Source organism: Hydra vulgaris, chromosome 11 (assembly GCF_038396675.1).
Source record: "Hydra vulgaris chromosome 11, alternate assembly HydraT2T_AEP".
Classification (NCBI taxonomy): domain Eukaryota; kingdom Metazoa; phylum Cnidaria; class Hydrozoa; order Anthoathecata; family Hydridae; genus Hydra; species Hydra vulgaris.
In genome coordinates this window covers 42,147,773-42,166,122 of record NC_088930.1, presented here as the reverse complement: position 1 = coordinate 42,166,122, position 18,350 = coordinate 42,147,773, and the positions used below count along the sequence as shown (strand labels likewise).

Here is an 18,350-nt window from a genome sequence, read left to right as displayed (position 1 = left end):
AAGAACTGATGTTCGAGGAAAAAAACTAGACAAATAAGAAATTTTGGAGCACTTAGAAACAGTCCCAGTAGAAGGATGAGACTTAATTGAAAGACAAGTAGCTCAAGAATGAATTTTAGCAGAAGGCGCAAGAGACGCTAGCTCTTTGGAGCACCGATTAATATAGTGTTTATAGAAAAAAGAAAAAGAGAAGCAAAATTACAAGGTGACAATGGTTGAAGGTTGGTTGCAAGAGCAGGTCTAACTATGTTTACTATGCATTTTTGCATCTTGTCTAAAAGAGAAAGGATATCATTCGGAGATCCGCTCCAGATATGGCAACAGTATTCCATAATACTGTTATTTGTAATAATGAACCGATTTGAGATTTATAGAGAATAGAATCTGGAGTAAAAAAGTGGTGAGGTTGATAAAGAGATGCAACATTATCAGATGCTAATTTTGCAATGGATCTGATATACGGTTTCCAAGAAAGATTGGATGTAAGAGTTAATCCTAGAAGATGAAGGGTAGATGACTCATTGAATACATTACCATTTATAAATATAGGAAGGTTGAGATTGTTGGGATAACAATTAGATTGAATTTAATTGAGTTTAATCTGAGTTAAAGTTCACCAGCCACTAAGAGCCCTATGCTGTAGCAGAAATGAGATCCTTTTCAAGCTCAAATGTCTTATCCAAGCAATCAGAGAGTGTTGGTTTCTTATCAAGACAAGAATAAATGTTAGCATATCAGCAAATAATGCCACTTTAGATGTGAGAATTTCTGTGAGATTGTTAATGTAAATTCAGAAAAGTATAGGGCCAAGAATAGAACCTTGAGGAACCCCTGAAGTTACAGGTAATGAAGAAGAGTGCTGTCCATTGTAGGATAACTACGATTAGTAAGAAAGGATTCAATAGACACTCTTATTATTGACACTGTTAAAGATTCTCCAGAAGTCTAATTTTCTATGGAGTCTAATTTTTTAGATAAAATAAGAAATTTTGTGACCTGAGAATAGTGGACTTTGATGATCAGAAACAAGACATTGATCAGAAACTAGACATAAGTCGAGTAGAGAAGGTAAATGATTTGGATCATCTCGAAATAAAAGTTGGAAAGTTGACTATTTGTGTTAGAAATTGAGAAAAGCAAAAGTTGTGGACCTTAACACCAAGAGAGTCACTGATACTAGAACCAAGTCAATCAGTGTGATGACCATTAAAGTCACCAACAAAAATGATATTGGCTAAAGGATAAAGAGAAAGGGCTTGGTCAATTTGATCAGAAATAACATTCAAACAGTGAATTCTTATGAATCGTTTCGATGAAGAGACAAAGAGAGGGTAATAGAGTGAAGTGGTGCTAAATGAAAGCACATAAAAGAATATTCTGTAGATTCAAACCTAGTTTCCCAACAAAAGGGTAAAATTTTAGGAATGTAAAGCCCAGGCCAAGCATAAGGCTATTGAAGTCTTTACGAATTAAAAGATGATAACCATCAACACTAAGGTAACAAGATGAGCCGCTGAATTCAAATTAGCCTCACTCAAGAGCAAGTAGGTCTGGTGAACTTGCAAGAGATAAAGCTACTTTGAAGACCACAAATTAGTGAATGATAAGTTTCGAGAACTTGGTGATAACAGATTTAGATATCTTGATATTGGTATTATTGATGACAGATATGATATTGGTGATGACAGATTTAGAGATGATGATAGATTTAGAGATCTTGATGATTTAGAGAATTTGGTGATGATTATGAGAACTTGGTGACTTTACAGTAAACTTACATTTATTTGAAAGCAATTTTTAAATGTTAACAATATGTTTGCACTCATTTGCATTTTGTTTGCTTATCACATTCACAAGATTTTTATTCATTTGTCGCATTCACAAGATTTTTATTCATTCGCCACATTCCATACATTTGCTCATCACACTATATTTATACTCCGTAAAATTTTTATATTGGAAAAATAAAAAACAAAAAAACAAAAAAAAAGGTATAACTTTTAATTTTGTAATAAGGAAATTTATTTCAACTTTTTCTAAATTGTTATGTAAAAGTTATAAACTTATGTAAATGTAAATGTTATGTAAAAAAAACTATAAGGTCTTTTTTTGAAAGGTAAAATTTTACCTTGACAACCATACTGATATTCTGATTTTCAAAACCCAAAATTTGATCGGATATTCGAAATAAACCACCCCCTAAAGTAACTATTTCCATAGGAAAATCATATGACATTTTTTTAGCTAGTTCAAATGCCATGTTTTTGCTTTCTATACGAAGAGAGGGTTCACCAACTACCATAGCTAATGTGAATGCTGTAACAACTTGATCAATAACATTGAGACCAACATCTGTTATAGTTTTCTAAAACATTTAAATGATAAATGAAATATATATATATATATATATATATATATATATATATGTATATATATATATATATATATATATATATATATATATATATATATATATATATATATATATATATATATATATATATATATATATATATATATATATATATATATATATATATATATATATATATATACATATATATATATATTAAGAATAATTCATAATTTCATAAAATATAAAAAAAACTTTTACAAAATGACTATCATTTTCCAAGTTTGTTCCATTTGTAGAATTAGACTGAATATTAACATTTATTGCATTTCCACAAGCAATTATTAAGTTACTCAAAACAGACACAGTATTCTCAAGATTAGAACTCTTATTAAGAGCTTGATTACTTTTAAGAAAATCTCCAAGTTTCAACAAAATGTTAACAGCATAAACCTAAATGCAATTATCAATTGAAAAATGATGTTACTTGTGTAATAAAGTTGTGTGTGTGTGTGTGTGTGTGTGTGTGTGTGCGTGTCTGTGTGAGTGTGTGAAAGTGTGTGTGTGTATATATATAAACATATATATATATATATATATATATATATATATATATATATATATATATATATATATATATATATATATATATATATATATATTGAAAATAATTCACTATTAACAAGGCTGCAAGCAACCACTATTAAGATGGGAGCAAGGTTGAAGGTTGTATGAGTCAGGAAAACATGTAGATGGAAGAGAGTTCCAAAGCATTGAAGTGTGGGAAAAAAAATTAGATGAATAAAAGTTTTTAGAGCATGAATACAAGTATTTTAGAGAATAGATACAGTAAAAGCTACTTTGCTGAACCACGAGTCAAGTGAGAATGTGTTTGGTTTGGTGGAACTAGATATATTAGCTTGTTTGAGCAGCAACAATGATAGTATTTGTAGAAAAGAAAAGGAGATGCAACCTTGCAACAATAGAAAAATGACTCAAACATGGCAGATAGAGCAGGTCCAAATTCAATAACAATGTGTTTTTGGACCTTGTCTAAAAGAAAAAGACCATCATTAGACAAATCAGCCCATATGACAATAGAATTTTGAATAAGGACGAAAAAAGAGACTTGTAGAGGTAGAGATTAGAATTTAAAAAATTAAGAGTTAGATAATGGTGAGCACAATAAATGGAAGCAACCTTAGCAGATGTTAACTTTGTAACCGGTTGTATATATGTTTCCATGAGAGAGAGGTTTGCCATTTATTAATATTGGAACGTAGATAGAACTGTGATAGTTGTTTGTGGTAAATAACTGAGTTTATTTAGAGTTAAAACTCACAAGCTACTGCAAGCACCAATTCTATTACAGAAGTGAGATCAGATTTAAGATCGGCTGCCTGTTCTAAACAATCAAAAAGAGAAGACAGAAGTATAAATTTGAGTCATCAACAAATAGAGCCTTTTTAGATTTTAGAATGTTGCCTGGAAGATCATTAATGTAGATAAAAAACAAAACAGGACAGGATAGCCCCATGGAGTGCCCCAGAAGTAACTGGAAATGAAGAAGAGTGTTGGCCTTCAAGGATGACTCAAAACCTAGAAGACCCAGATTTGACACCAGCTCTAGCCCAATAAGTGACATTGGTAGGAAGGAGGCATGAACTTCCAAGTGAAATGCTCTTCTGTGGTACTTTGTGATAGGACTGTAAGGACTTCTGGGAGCACTTTATTAACTGCAAATAAAAAAAAAAGCAAGCTTATGAAGAAGACCAACATACTAAACTTTATCAAAAGCTTTTATTGTGTCAAGAGCAATAGCCTTTCTCCATCTATTTAATGCACAATAGAATCTTTCAGTCACAGTAGTTAATAAGTCAGCTATTGAACAAGAAGACTGAAATCAATATTGATTATCAGAAAGTAAGCCACTAGACTCAAGATGAGATGTTTTTTTGATTATTTATGAAATTAATTGAAAATTAATAAAATTTAAAAGATTAAAAATTTGTTGATTAAAAACTCAAAGACCTTGTTAATAATAAAGAGAACACTAGTTGGACAATAACTGCGGGGGACAGAGTATTCTCCAGACTTTTTAAAAATTGAAACCACAGATGCCATTTTACATCAGGCAGGAAAACAAGATTCAGTCAAGCACTTATTAAATAATTTAGAGAGAATTAAAGACTATGACGGAATGTTATCTGGACCAAAAACTGTAGAAGAATTTAAATGAGAAAGTTATCAATGGAAGTCGAAGTGGCTTGTAAGTGTCTAACAATAAGCTAACCTATTTAACTGAAATGGAAAGGAAGGAATCTTATGGCCATAAGATTCAACAATCAAATTAGGAGAAATGTTTTTTGCAAATAGTTCTTTCTTATCCATGGGAGAGGTAATAAGATCAGTGCCATGAACTAGAGATAAAATGTTAGCCTTACCTTTGTTAATGACGCTGTTGAAGATTCTCAAAAAGTCTCTAGAGCCTAGCTTTTGGATATAAAGTACAAAATTTAATGAATTTAGAATATTAATGCTTAGAATCACACAGCACCTTTTTACACTGATTTCTTACAATAATAAAAAGAGGTTTAGTCTCAAGAGAGTTGTTCATGTAAAAAAGATGCAAAAAATGATTACAACTAGATAAAGCAGCTGCACAAGAAAGTGAGCAGAGTAGAATGAGGCTTGACTTGAAACTTACAAGAAGGTATATAAGCATACTTGCCTGAATCCAGGAGGTTACATAGAAGGTGCATTTATCAGAGGAGATGATAGATAAAATCAGCCCAAGGACTGTCCCAAAGAAAATCGCAAAAAGAATCCCAGTCAGTTTTAGATTAAGTTAAGTAGAAGATAGGGTTAGTCTAAAGAAGAAGTACAAGATAAAAGATTTATAAAGATAAAAGTCACAGTATATAAATATATATACATATATGTATATATATATATATATATATATATATATATATATATAAATATATATATATATATGTATATATAAATATACATATATACACATATTCTTTTTTAAACATCTTCACTTCCAACAAGGCTGCAAGCAGCTACTAATTAAAGTTGGATGTTACTGAAAGAGAAAATATGAAGATTGTAGAACAAGATAAAGATTGACAGACGACTTAAAAGATTGCAAATTATATGCATCAGGTAACCAAGATGAAGGAAGCAAATTCCAAAGAACTGATGTTCGAGGAAAAAAACTAGACAAATAAGCGTTTTTGGAGCACTTAGAAACAGTCACAGAAAAAGAATGACACTTAATTGAATGACGAGTAACACGAGAATGAACTTTAGTAGATGGCACAAGAGACGCTAGCTCTTTAGAGCAGTGCCCATTATAGTATTTGTAGAAAAGAGAAAGAGAAGCAACATTACGGCGATGTGATAATGGTTGGAGGTTGGCTGCAAGAGCAGATCCAACTATGTTTACCAGGTGTTTTTTCACCTTGTCTAAAAGAGAAAGGGCATTGTTAGAAGAACCACCCCAGAAATGGCAACAGTATTCCGTACAAGGCCGGATTTGAGATTTATAGAGATAGAGAATAGAATCCGAAGAAAAAAAGTGACGAGCTCAATAAAGAGATACAACCTTAGCAGATACTAATTTTGCAACTGAATTGATATATGGTTTCCAAGAAAGATTGGAAGTAAGAGTTAATCCTAGAAGATGAAGAGTAGGTGACTCATCGAGTACATCACCGTTCATAAATATAGGAAGATCTAAATTATTGTGATAACGATTGGCTAAAAAAAAATGGAGTTTTATCTGAATTAAAGTTCACCAGCCACTGTGAGCCCCATGCTGTAGCAGAAGTGAGATCCTTTTCAAGCTCAAATGCCCCCTCCAAGCAATCTGAGGGTGTTGGCTTCTTATCACAACAAGAATAAATGGTAGTATCATCAGCAAACAATGCCACCTTAGATGTGAGAATATCTGGAAGATCGTTAATGTAAATTAAAAAGAGTATAGGGCCAAGGATAGAACCTTGAGGAACTCCTGAAGTTACAGAATAAGAAGAAGAGTGTTGTCCATCGAAGACAACTTTTATGCTACGATTGGAAAGTAAGGATTCAATGATCTTGAAGATGTTGCCAGATACACCATAAGAAGAAAGCTTATGGAGAAGAATGAAGACCAGCAGGAGAAGACCAGCATGCCAAACTTTATCAAAAGCTTTAGAAATGTCAAGAGCAATGACTTTAATCTCTCCACTTTTATCTAATGCACAATAAAACCTATCGGTTATTACTGTTAGCAAATCAGCTGTAGAACGAGAAGATCGAAATCCATATTGATGGTCAGAAAGTAAGTTATTAGATTCAAGATGAGAAATTAAGTGTTAGTTAATTAAAGATTCAAAAACCTTGCTTATGATAGGAAGAAGACTTATGGGACAGTAGTTAGACGAATCAGATCGCTCTCCAGAATTTTTGAAGATAGGGATAACAGATGACTCTGATAAGCACTTGTTGAATAGTTTTGAGAGTATAGACGATAGCTCCGGAGAGAACACTTCTGCAAGACAGTAACAGATATGTTGTCCGGGCCACAACCTGTAGAAGAGTCTAGGCAGGAAATCACTTTAGATACAGATGCTGGAGTGATATGAATGTCAAGCAATGAATCAACCTGTTTGTTGGCAATATCAGGTAGAACACAACTAGTGGAATTAAGAGATGATATTGATGAAAAGTTTTTAGCAAACAATTCGGCTTTGTCTTTAGGTGAGGTGACAAAGTCTGAACCATACAAGAGAGGTGGAATTATAGATTTGCCCTTATTATTGATATTATTAAAGATTCTCCAGAAGTCACGAGAGCCTAATTTTTGAGATGAGATACGAGTTTCATGACCTGAGTCATGAAATCTCATACAATTGTTCCAGAAAACAGACGTCTGTTTTCTGGAGAATTGTTTTGCTGATAAATATGGAAGTAACAGTTTTAACTGGCAATTGCAGCAGCACAGTGTGAGGAAAACCATGCAGGAGAGTAAGACTTAACCTGGAATCGTCGAGAGGGAATAAAAGATTCCATGCCAGCCTGAATCCACGAAGTTATGTAAGAAGCACATTTGTCGACAGGAAGACAAAAGATTTCTACCTAAAGGCCATCACGAAGAAAATCACATAAAGTATTCCAGTCAGCTTTACTGTAGTTGTAAGAGGTTCGATAGTAGGGGGATTCAGGTGATGAAGAAGAATGAGATATTAGTTTTAGAGAGATCAAACTGTGATCAGAAGCACCTAAGGGTAAATGTGGAGAAACTGAGCACTGACTAGGATCAGAAACAAGACATAAGTCGAGTAGAAAAGGTAGATGATTCGGGTTGTCAGGAAATCGAGTTGGAAAGTTGACTATTCAAGTTAGGGATTGAGAAAGGCAAAAGTTGTGGGCTTTAATGCCTGCAGAGTCACTGACACTAGAGCCAAGCCATTCAGAGTGGTGAGCATTAAAGTCACCGACAACAACTATATTAGCTGATGGATAAAGAGAGAGGGCTTGGTCAATATGATCAGAAATAACATCAAAAAGAGTGCAGTCTTGAGATGAAGGAGAGCGATATAGAACAAAGAGAAAGCCGATAGAGTGAAGTGGTGCTAAACGAAAGCACATGAAAGAATAGTCTGTGGATTCAAACCAAGTTTCACGACAAATGGGTGAATTCTTACAAATGTAAATGCCAAGGCCAAGCATGTGACTATTGGAGTCTTTACGAATTAGAGGAAGATAACCATCAACACTAAGATCACAAGATGAGACAGCCGAACTCAAATTAGTCTCACAAAGAGCAAGTAGGTCTGGTGAACTTTGCAAGAGATAAGACTCAACAGAAAAAAAGTTACTTCGAAGACCACGAATATTAGTGAATGATAGGTTTAGAGAACTTGATGATGATGATGGTTTTTTGTGTTTTATAGTTTTTGGTACTTTATTCATTTTTAAATTAGATTGAAGAACTTGACTCAAAGCATAGATAGTACTCAGAACACCATTTAATAGCCCAAGCAATTGCCTCATTACTACTAATAAACCCTAAGCCGTAACAAAGGGCTCCAAATATTTTTCAGCTGTTGATGGAATCAACCTCTCTGAGAGCTACCATAGAGTTTGGGAAACCTGACTACCAGCCGGCCTTAGAACTATTAAACTGAGTTTTAAAGCTGTACCCTCATTAGAAGATAATAGAATGAGTTGCCTAGTCATAAAAACAGAGACACAAGCAAAACCCATCCATTGAGTCAAGAAGATCCAGCATTCAACATCCTAAATTATAAACAATGTATTAAAAATACATCTGCGCCAGCCTAATAGATGAAGAAGGGGTGCGAGGCTGGTCAACAGATAGAATCTGTTTACCCCTTAAGTCTTTGCCTAGGAGGCCTTCTACAAGAAAGTAGCTGGGTGCATTTAACATCTGCCCAAGATGAGTATTTTTATCGAGACACCATCTCTAGCCTTTACTCAACCAAGAGCCCCAAGACAGGAGGTGTTTTAAGTCGGAGTTGGCATCTCCTAGCCTTTGTCTAAAAAGGTGTATCCTACAAGGCAACAGGACATGAAGCAGATTGTACTGGGTTACATGTTACCAGTAGCAGGATTACCTGATCTGACTGTAATGTAGAGAGGTAGCAGCTTCAGGAGAAAATGGTAGTGGTAGAAGAAGAAAAACTTGTTGCATGTTGTATGAATGAGCTTTAGTTAAAGAATGAAGATGCTTAAGAATGTTTATATTAGTTATAAAAGGGGAAGGTTAAATTTTGATGAAATAATGATGACAATAATGATGATGATGATGATGATGACGAATGATGATGATGATGATTATGATGATGATGATGATGATGATGATGATGATGATGATGATGATGATGATGATGATGATGATGATGATGATGATGATGATGATGATGATGATGATGTTTATATTCAAGTATACATGCATATATATATATATATATAAAATATAACATCAATTTCGAATTAAAAAATATATACTTTAGGATGTATCAATGTTTATCCAGCCTTGGTCACAAACCCGGCCCTGGCTATATTTTTCAAACCCAGTCCCTGTCAAATTTCAACCCCAGTTGTTTACTACTCCAAATACGTAAAATGCATTTTGTAAGAAAATATTAAATGAAATTTACAGAAATTTGATAAATAATTTGTATAAATACTAGTTATTTATTATATTTTAGTAAATTTATGATAATATATAATGCATAACATTGTGCATATGCATTAGTTTAATAAAAGCATACTTATATATATATATATATGCATTAGTTTAATAAAAGCAATACTTATATATATATATATATGTATATATATATATATATATATATATATATGTATATATATATATATATATATATATATATATATATATGTATATATATATATATATATATATTATATATATATATAAAATATATTCTGATATACAGGGTGACCACAAAGTATCCGCACACGAGACGGTTTCATCTTGTGAAAATATAAGCATAAAAGCACTTATGTATTTTCTTATTTATTTGTTGTTTTTGGTTAATATTATGTCATAAACTTTATATACTTTACTTTATATACTTTGTAAACTATGTTCAATTGGTTTTTTTAGAATGGTGCGCGTTTCTCCTTATCGTCAATCTATCATCGAGTTTCACAAAAAAGCCATCGAGCCCCGATCTTAACCCGATGGATTTCTCAGTCTGGAGCGTCCTAGAAGGAAAGGCATGCCAAAAGCCGCATAAAAATATTGAAAGTTTAAAAAAATCACTACTGAAAGCTTGGGATTCTCTGGACCCTGCCTACTTGCTCGCCACCGTCGAAGCATTCCCGAGACGCCTACAGGCCTGTTATTTTGCTGATGGAGGAAAATTCGAATTCAATCTTTGAATCATAATTGTTATAGTTCAATAAATGTTTTAAAATAAAATTTGTGTTCCAAATACTTTCTACGTGCTTTTTATTAAGCTCTTTATCTGTGCGGATACTTTGTGGTCACCCTGTATATATAGTATATAATATATTCTGATGAGTCTTTATTAATGAAACAGTGTTAAATAAAAAAATTTTGTTAAGTGATTTTCTACTAATATATATATATACAATAAGTATAAATATTTATTCTTATATATTTTTAAAATAAATTTAGAAAAAAAAAACTTCTATAATCTTTTCAGACATACCCATAGTGAAATGATTGCTTATTAATCAATTAGCAAAACAAATATACCTGTGAAGGTAGTGAAACATCTTCAGGTATCTCAAGTAGAGAAACAAGAGCATCAGAAGTTTGTTTTAAATCATCAGAATTGGCAATATTTACTTTTGATAAATACTCTATCATAGAGGTTTTGACCTACAAGTTGAAATCAGAACTGAGTAATTTAAATCATCAGAATAGGTTATACTCACTTCTTCTTGTAAAAACACTAGCATAGAAGTTTTGACTTACAAGTGTAAATTTAATAACTATTCTTTTGCAAAAAAACTTTAAATCACTAACTATATATTTTGTTTGTAACTATATATATATTTTGTTTGTAAAAAATAAAATGAAAATGTCTTGAAAGTTAAAAGTAGAGTACAGTCAAATTTTTATATTAAATAAAATATATTTTGTTTTTCTATATAAAATAAGTTTTACTGTATTACTGCACCAATGTTTTTATTCCATTGAGCTTAGGAATAAATTTTTATAAGTTTGATATTTACCAAGTGATTATTAGATTTATAAATATTCATCCCCAAATAAATCATCCTTTAGTTTACCAAGTAGAGGAGTTGTTAAACTCAAAATTTACAAACCACTACATAACATTACTACCCCACACTCACTCTTTTACCAATGAAATCAAAATACAAGAGTAAAAATCTGGATAACAAATAAAGAAACTACAGTGTTCATTGTTACTAAACTCATGCAACATCCCATGATAATTTAGTTAATATCTAGAACATTTGATTATCATGTTATTACTGCCTCCAAAACATGGTTTCAAAAATATTCAGTACCAAATATTGATGGGTATAACCTATATTGTAAAATTTGCCATGACAATATAGGTTTTAAATCACTCCTGCTTCTGTTGCTAAAGTCATATCTCAATTAAACTCTTCTACGACTTGTGGTGCAGATAACATTCCTACAATAGCCTTACAAAAGTGTCCTCCAGAATTCTCTTCAATTCTCTCATAACTATTTAATAAGCGCTTGACTAAATATTGTTTTCCTTTGAGCTAGAAAATGGCATATTATGTTACAATTTTTAACAACTCTGGAGAATGTTCTGACCCCTCTAAATATTGTCAGATCAGTCTTAACATCCCATCTTAAGTCAAACAACTTACTGTCAGACAGTCAACACGGTTTTAAATCTTCTCTTTCTTAGGCTGACTTGCTAACTGCTGTAACTGAAAGATTCGATCGTGGATTAGATAGATGGAGAAAGGTAGAGTCTATTGCCTTGACATCTCTAAAGCTTTAGATAAACTTTGAAATGTTGGTCTTCTTTATAACTTGCTTCATATGGTATATCTAGAAAAGTTTTTCAGATTATCATATCATTTCTTTCTAACCGCTTTATTTATTATTAAGTCAAACAACTATCACAATACTGTTGACATTCCTATACTGATGAATGGCAACTCTCTAACTGAATCTTCTTCTTTATGTCTGAATTATCATTCACTACTGATCTCTCATGGAAACCATATATGCAATTGATTGCCAAGTTAGCATTTGCTAAGGCTGCTTATCTTCATCATACTTGTTCTTTTCTTAGTCCTAATTTCATTCTTTATCTTACAAATCTCTTATTTTTCCCTGTGTGGAATAATGTTGTCAAATTTAGGCTGATTTTTCATAATGCTCTTTCTCTTTTAGACAAGGTCAAAAAACGCATTGTAAGCCTAGTTAGACCTGCTTTATTTGATAAGCCTGAGCCTTTCTTCCACCAACATAAAGTTGCCTCTCTTATTTTCTTTTCTACAAATACTATCATGGTTGCTGCTCTAAGGAGTTAATATCTCTAGTTCCATCAGCCAAAACTCATTCTTGTTTGACTGGTTAATCAGCAAAGTTGCATCTTTTTACTGTATCTGTTCCTACACGCTCTAAAAGCTTTTATTCATCCAACTTTTTCCCCCACACTTCAATGTTTTGGAACTCTTACCCATCTTCATATTTTCCTGACTCATACAATCTACAACTTTTTAAATCTTTTGTCGACCATTTCCTTGCTCTTTAACACTATTCTTTTTTTCCTAGTAACTCCCAACTCAATAGTGGTTGCTTGCAGCCTTGTTGGAAGTGAATTAGAATTAAAGAAAAAAAAAACTGCAAATCAAATTTTCAGTTTATTAATTTTTAATAATTGTTTTTTTTGCAAGTATTTTATTCCCAAAGATTAATAAAACAAAAAATTATGGGATTAAGTTTATAATATGTTACTCCGCATATTAAAAATCTAATGAAAGCAAAAAAATTTGCTTGGTATATCAAATACCCAACTAAATGGAAAAATAAACTTTAACTAAATTAATAAACTTAAAACAAACTATAATTGTCTTATTCTTTGCATTAAAGCTGAAATATTAAAGTTAAAATGAGAACATAAAAAATAATATCAAAATCCCAAAACAATCCAAAACTAGTCTAAAAATATAATAATTAATAATTAAAGAGTTTGTTCTCTCAAATATACTTTCTCAAATTAAATCTTTCTGATATAATTTGAAGTGGCTTGTGAACTATAACTCAAACAAAACTCAGTTATTTACAGCAAACAACTATCGCAACATTCCTATATTAATGAATGGCAACCCTGTCACAGTCCTACTCATTACGTCTTCTTGGATTATCATACACTACTGACCTATCATAGAAAGCATATATACAATTCATTACAAAACTAGAATCTACTGAGATTGCTTCTCTTTATTGTGCTTGCCATTATCTTACCCTTGATTCTATTCTCTACCTCTACAAGTTTCTTATTTGTCCTTGTATGGAATAATGATTCATATTTCTCTTTCATCTTCACATTTTCCTGACTTATACTTTTTAAGTACCTTTTCAGGTTATCTATCAATTATTTCCTTTCTTATTAACTCTATTCTTTTTTTTTTAGTAACTCCCAACTTAATTAGTGGTCTGTAGATTTGTTGGGAATGAATTAGTATAAAAAATACATATATAGTTGATCTTACTGAATCTGTTTACTCTTGAAAACTCTGAACATTTTCCATTGTTAAATAAAAGGACATTAAACCTGAATGCATTTGAAATAATTTGGGTTTCTTTAATACAAACATTATTAAGAAATTTAATGATCTAAACTCTTTCTTTCAGATCTGACAGCTTTTTTTGACATATTTTAATACTAAAGACGTGACAAAATCTTTGCAATACTATTTGCAAAAATTTATATGAACCCTTTAATTCTGTAACAGTATTTTCTCTCTGAAACTTAGAGAATATTAGTCTGGTCTATAAAAAAAAGGAAACAAATTATTTGCTAAAAATTATCAACCTATTTCACTAAGTTGATCAACCTAGTTCTCGAAGTTAAGTGACTTGAGTTTAAAAACTTCAAAAAACTTGTAAAAACAAAACCTTAAACCACATCAATGATAAAACCTGCTCTCTACAAATTAACATAGCTTTCTTTATCATAAATCATGCATAAACAATCTAATAGAGACTTTTGATAATAATTTTTCCTCATTAGAATTTCACCAGGTTGTTGTTGTAACCTCTCTCAACTTTGTCAAAGTTTTTGAATCTGTATCTCCCAACAGATTTATATTTTTGATACCAATGATGCAATCTAATCCAAATCTTTTAACTAAAACAATGATTTGATATAGTTAATAATATACAACTACAATTCTAAAAAATAATAATATTTATGTTTATAGTAAATTCTGGCTTATCTCCAGCAGCATTTCAAACTTAATGAATTTCTCACAAATATCCTAACAAATTTTTGAAGAATAACTTTATCATTCTCATAACACATTTTTAATTAAGTTTCAATATGGTAATCCTTTTATTGGAAAAATTTTCTTTATATTTTAAATAAAAAAAAACTTTATCTTAAACTGTATTTTGAAAAATGTTGAGGCTAAATCAAAACAACATTTAATTTACATGGACTTCGATATGCAAGATTTCAAATATCGTTTTTAAAAATATGTTAAAGTTGTGCAAATTCACAGACAAAAATCGAGATCACCTATTCTTCATATAAGTAACTCTTCATCAAACTAACTAAAATGTATCTAATCTAGTTATTTAAAACTAAATCAATTTAAAACTAAAAAAAATAGGAATTGATATTATATCATTTGCTAACAATAACAAAATCTAACAATAACCTGTAATAAAAACTTTTTAATTAGATTAAACCATTGTTTAGCTGAACAACTTTAATTTAACACCCTACTCAAAAAACAAAAAGGAGAACACAATGAACTTAAAAAAATTGATAAAGTTTTATAAAAACTATTGCTTCTGTACAATAAATACGGTGTTTTGTTCATTCCAACAACAAATCAATCATTCTCAGCTGCATCTTCAGACAATCAAAAAATTACAATAACCCTAATTCCAATTCTAACTTCCAATGATACAAAAATACTAAACTCGGTACATTACAGCGGCAAACAATCAATTAAAAAATAAGAAAACCAAGGCCTTCTTAATGCCTTAAATTTCCTTTATGTCAAAAAGTACAATGAAAACTATGTATCAATAAACAGTAATGAAATTAGCCTAGGAAAAGGTTTAATGATATGATGAAACATTTTTACAAGTGATCACTTTTACTAACTATAATGCTTATACATCATCCAATAACATCTCAGGTTATGTAACATCAAATCTTCTGAGAGAATCAATGATGTAACCAACACTGCTCTTTTTATTACCCTATCAATATTTTTCTGTTAACTATCCCTACAGGAATTTGAATTTTTATTGTTGGTAGCAAGATAGTTAAAAAAATCTTTTTTATTGGAAACTTTTAAATTATTTTAATTACCAACTATAAAGCTACCATGGATACTAATTGCTGGTCCCAAATTAAGAAAAGAACTTATGAAACAAAACATAAAAGTTCACATCAGCTTTAAATTTAAACAATATATTTTCCAACAGTAAGACAAAAATTCCTTCAAATGCAAACCCAGGTTTCTACCAATTAAAATATTTATGCAATTCTACATACATTGGTGAGACTAAAAAAAAAGTCATATCAAGATATATTGAACACCAGAAAAATAGTATAAAAAGAAAATGTTCACATTCACAGCCAGTTCACGTGCTAATAAACATTTTAAATCATGCCATGCTACTTTTCACTGGCTGAATCCTGAAACCATATCCATTGCTTCAGAGTATCATGTTGAGTTGTTGAGAAGTGGTGAAGAAATTCATAATGTAAATGACTTAAACAATGTGATAACAAAAAGTTAGGGGCCAATTTTTATTTGATTAGTTAACATCAGCTTTTGAAAAACTTTTTTTGCATTTTATTATGCTCTTTTTAATGTTATCTTTTTTAACAGTTTCTTTTTTTTATAATTTTTTTTTATGTTAATTTCCTCCTCCCCAAAGCCAAGAAGGCCACTACAGAGGAGAAGGCTACTTAATTGTGTTAATAAATTAATGATTTTCTTTGTAATGATTTTTATTATACCTGATGACACTGATCAAAATAGATCAGCAAAATATATTTATGTGTGTATATGTATATATATATATATATATATATATATATATATATATATATATATATATGTATATATATATATATATATGTATATATATATATATATACATGTATATACATATATATATGTATATACATATATACATGCATACACATATATGTATGTATATATATATATATATATATATATATATATATATATATATATATATATATATATATATATATATATATATATATATATATATATATATATATAAAGCAAAAGAATTTAAAAGAAAGAAAGAAGTTTACAGAAGACTTCAAAAACTGTAAACTATATGAAACTATATAAAAAGTATAATAAACTATATGAGACAGTAAAACATGCATAGAATAGGAACTTCAAAAGCACTTAAGTTTGATGAAAAAAATTAAATTAACAAATGTTTTTAAAGAATGAAAAAATAGTTACAGTGTAAGGCTTTGCTGAATGACAAGATTGAGTTTTGGTTAATGCAACAAGTGATGATAGCTCACTTGAGTGGCAACAATGAGTATACTTTTTGAAAACAGAAAGAGAGGCAACTTTACAATAATGGGACAGAAGCTCAAGTTTGGCAGCTAAACCAGCTTCAAACAGCATACACAATGCGTTTTTAGACTTTGTCTAAAAGAGAGAGTGCCTCATCAGAAGAATCAGCCCAAACATGACAACAGTATTTTATAAAAGGACAAATAAATAATTTATTGAGGTAGAAAATAAAATCACTAATACAAAAACGACAAGCATAAAAAATGAGATAACTTTAGCAGTTAGCTAACTATGAAATGTGTTGTATTTATGCATGTGAGATCTCATAGAATATAATCCATGGATAATCCAAAAAGCCATAAACTAAAGAAATTTGCAAATTCATCAATATAATAATAAAATATGTAATATCAACAATAATGCATTAAATAATAGTAGTAAACAACTGAGTTTTGTTTCGATTAATAAAACAATAATTTGGTTATAAATAAATATTAAAAATAATAAACTCATAAAAACAAATATTTACGTTTAAAATAACAAATAGGTTTTTTATTTAAAATTTGAAAATTTAATGAAATTTTAGGAATCTTCCTAACCAACCTTAAAATGTGAAAAAAAAAAATTAAACATACTTCTTTTTGATCTAACAACTGGGTTTTATTACCATCTGTAAAATATCCATTATTTAATGTCAAACAAACTGAGATTATAAGTTGACTCAATAGCTGACTATTTCCATCTAGTGAAAGTTTTTTAAACAAATTATTATCGCCAGATACCACATTGAGCATCCATTTTTGAACAACATTATTGTTTGATGAATTTAAAGGAAAAACCTACATGATGATATAAATATAACAAAAATAATGTGTTGTATAAATACAACTAAATATAAAAATTATTAAATTCAATTACTGCTGATGGATATATTGAACTTTTTTTAATGTTTTATTAATGTATTAACATTTTGTGATAAAATATTAATCTAAAACTATTAATAATTTAATTGAATAATTTTATATAAATTAAATTTTATTTTTTTTACTACAAAAATAATAATTTTATGATTGATCTTTTAAATTTCTCCATTAAAAAACTTACATTTATACTTTTTTTATTATTATTATTGTTAATTTCATTTTCATGTAAAGTGTAGGTGCATTGACTGATATAGTTACTGATCAGGTTTAGGGGTGTGTACCTACATCAACTGAAAGTTTTAGTTTGGGAAAACACACTTAAAATTAAACGAAAAGTTATTTTCAAATTTTGATTTTTGGTGTTCATTTTGAAGCATATTATAGAAAAATTTCACACACTCCTACTCTAGTATTCTATTTAAAGACTATTTATCTATCTATCTATATCTATCTATATCTATCTGTCTATCTATATATATATATGTATATATATATATATATATATATATATATATATATATATATATATATATATATATATATATATATATAAACATATCTTAAAGAAAAACACGATATTTTTTAATCTTGACATGTTTCGTAGTTAACATACTACATTTTCATAAGATAAAATTACAATAAAAAAACAAAAAAACAATTGATTTGAAAATGATGTTTACAATAAAATTTATCCTGTTGGTTCACAAAAGGCAAGAATTTATGCTTTACCTAAGATGCACAAACTCAGTAAAGATTCTTCTCTACCACCTTTTAGACCAATTATTTCAACAATC

The 18,350-nt window shown here is 29.9% G+C and overlaps 1 protein-coding gene across 4 annotated transcripts in view; it reads right to left on the bottom strand.

Annotated features, from left to right (window-relative positions):
* The window catches only part of LOC100198378 (uncharacterized), a 137,329-nt gene that overhangs the window by 59,077 nt on the left and 59,902 nt on the right, over window positions 1–18,350 (bottom strand). For all 4 annotated transcript variants that reach the window (XM_065808885.1, XM_065808883.1, XM_065808884.1 and 1 more), the window contains 4 exons: window positions 17,269–17,472; window positions 10,617–10,742; window positions 2,615–2,806; window positions 2,129–2,365 (listed from right to left, as the gene is read on the bottom strand). In XM_065808885.1, the coding sequence (XP_065664957.1) occupies window positions 2,129–2,365; window positions 2,615–2,806; window positions 10,617–10,742; window positions 17,269–17,472 (759 nt within the window). The remainder of the gene's footprint in view (window positions 1–2,128; window positions 2,366–2,614; window positions 2,807–10,616; window positions 10,743–17,268; window positions 17,473–18,350) is intronic.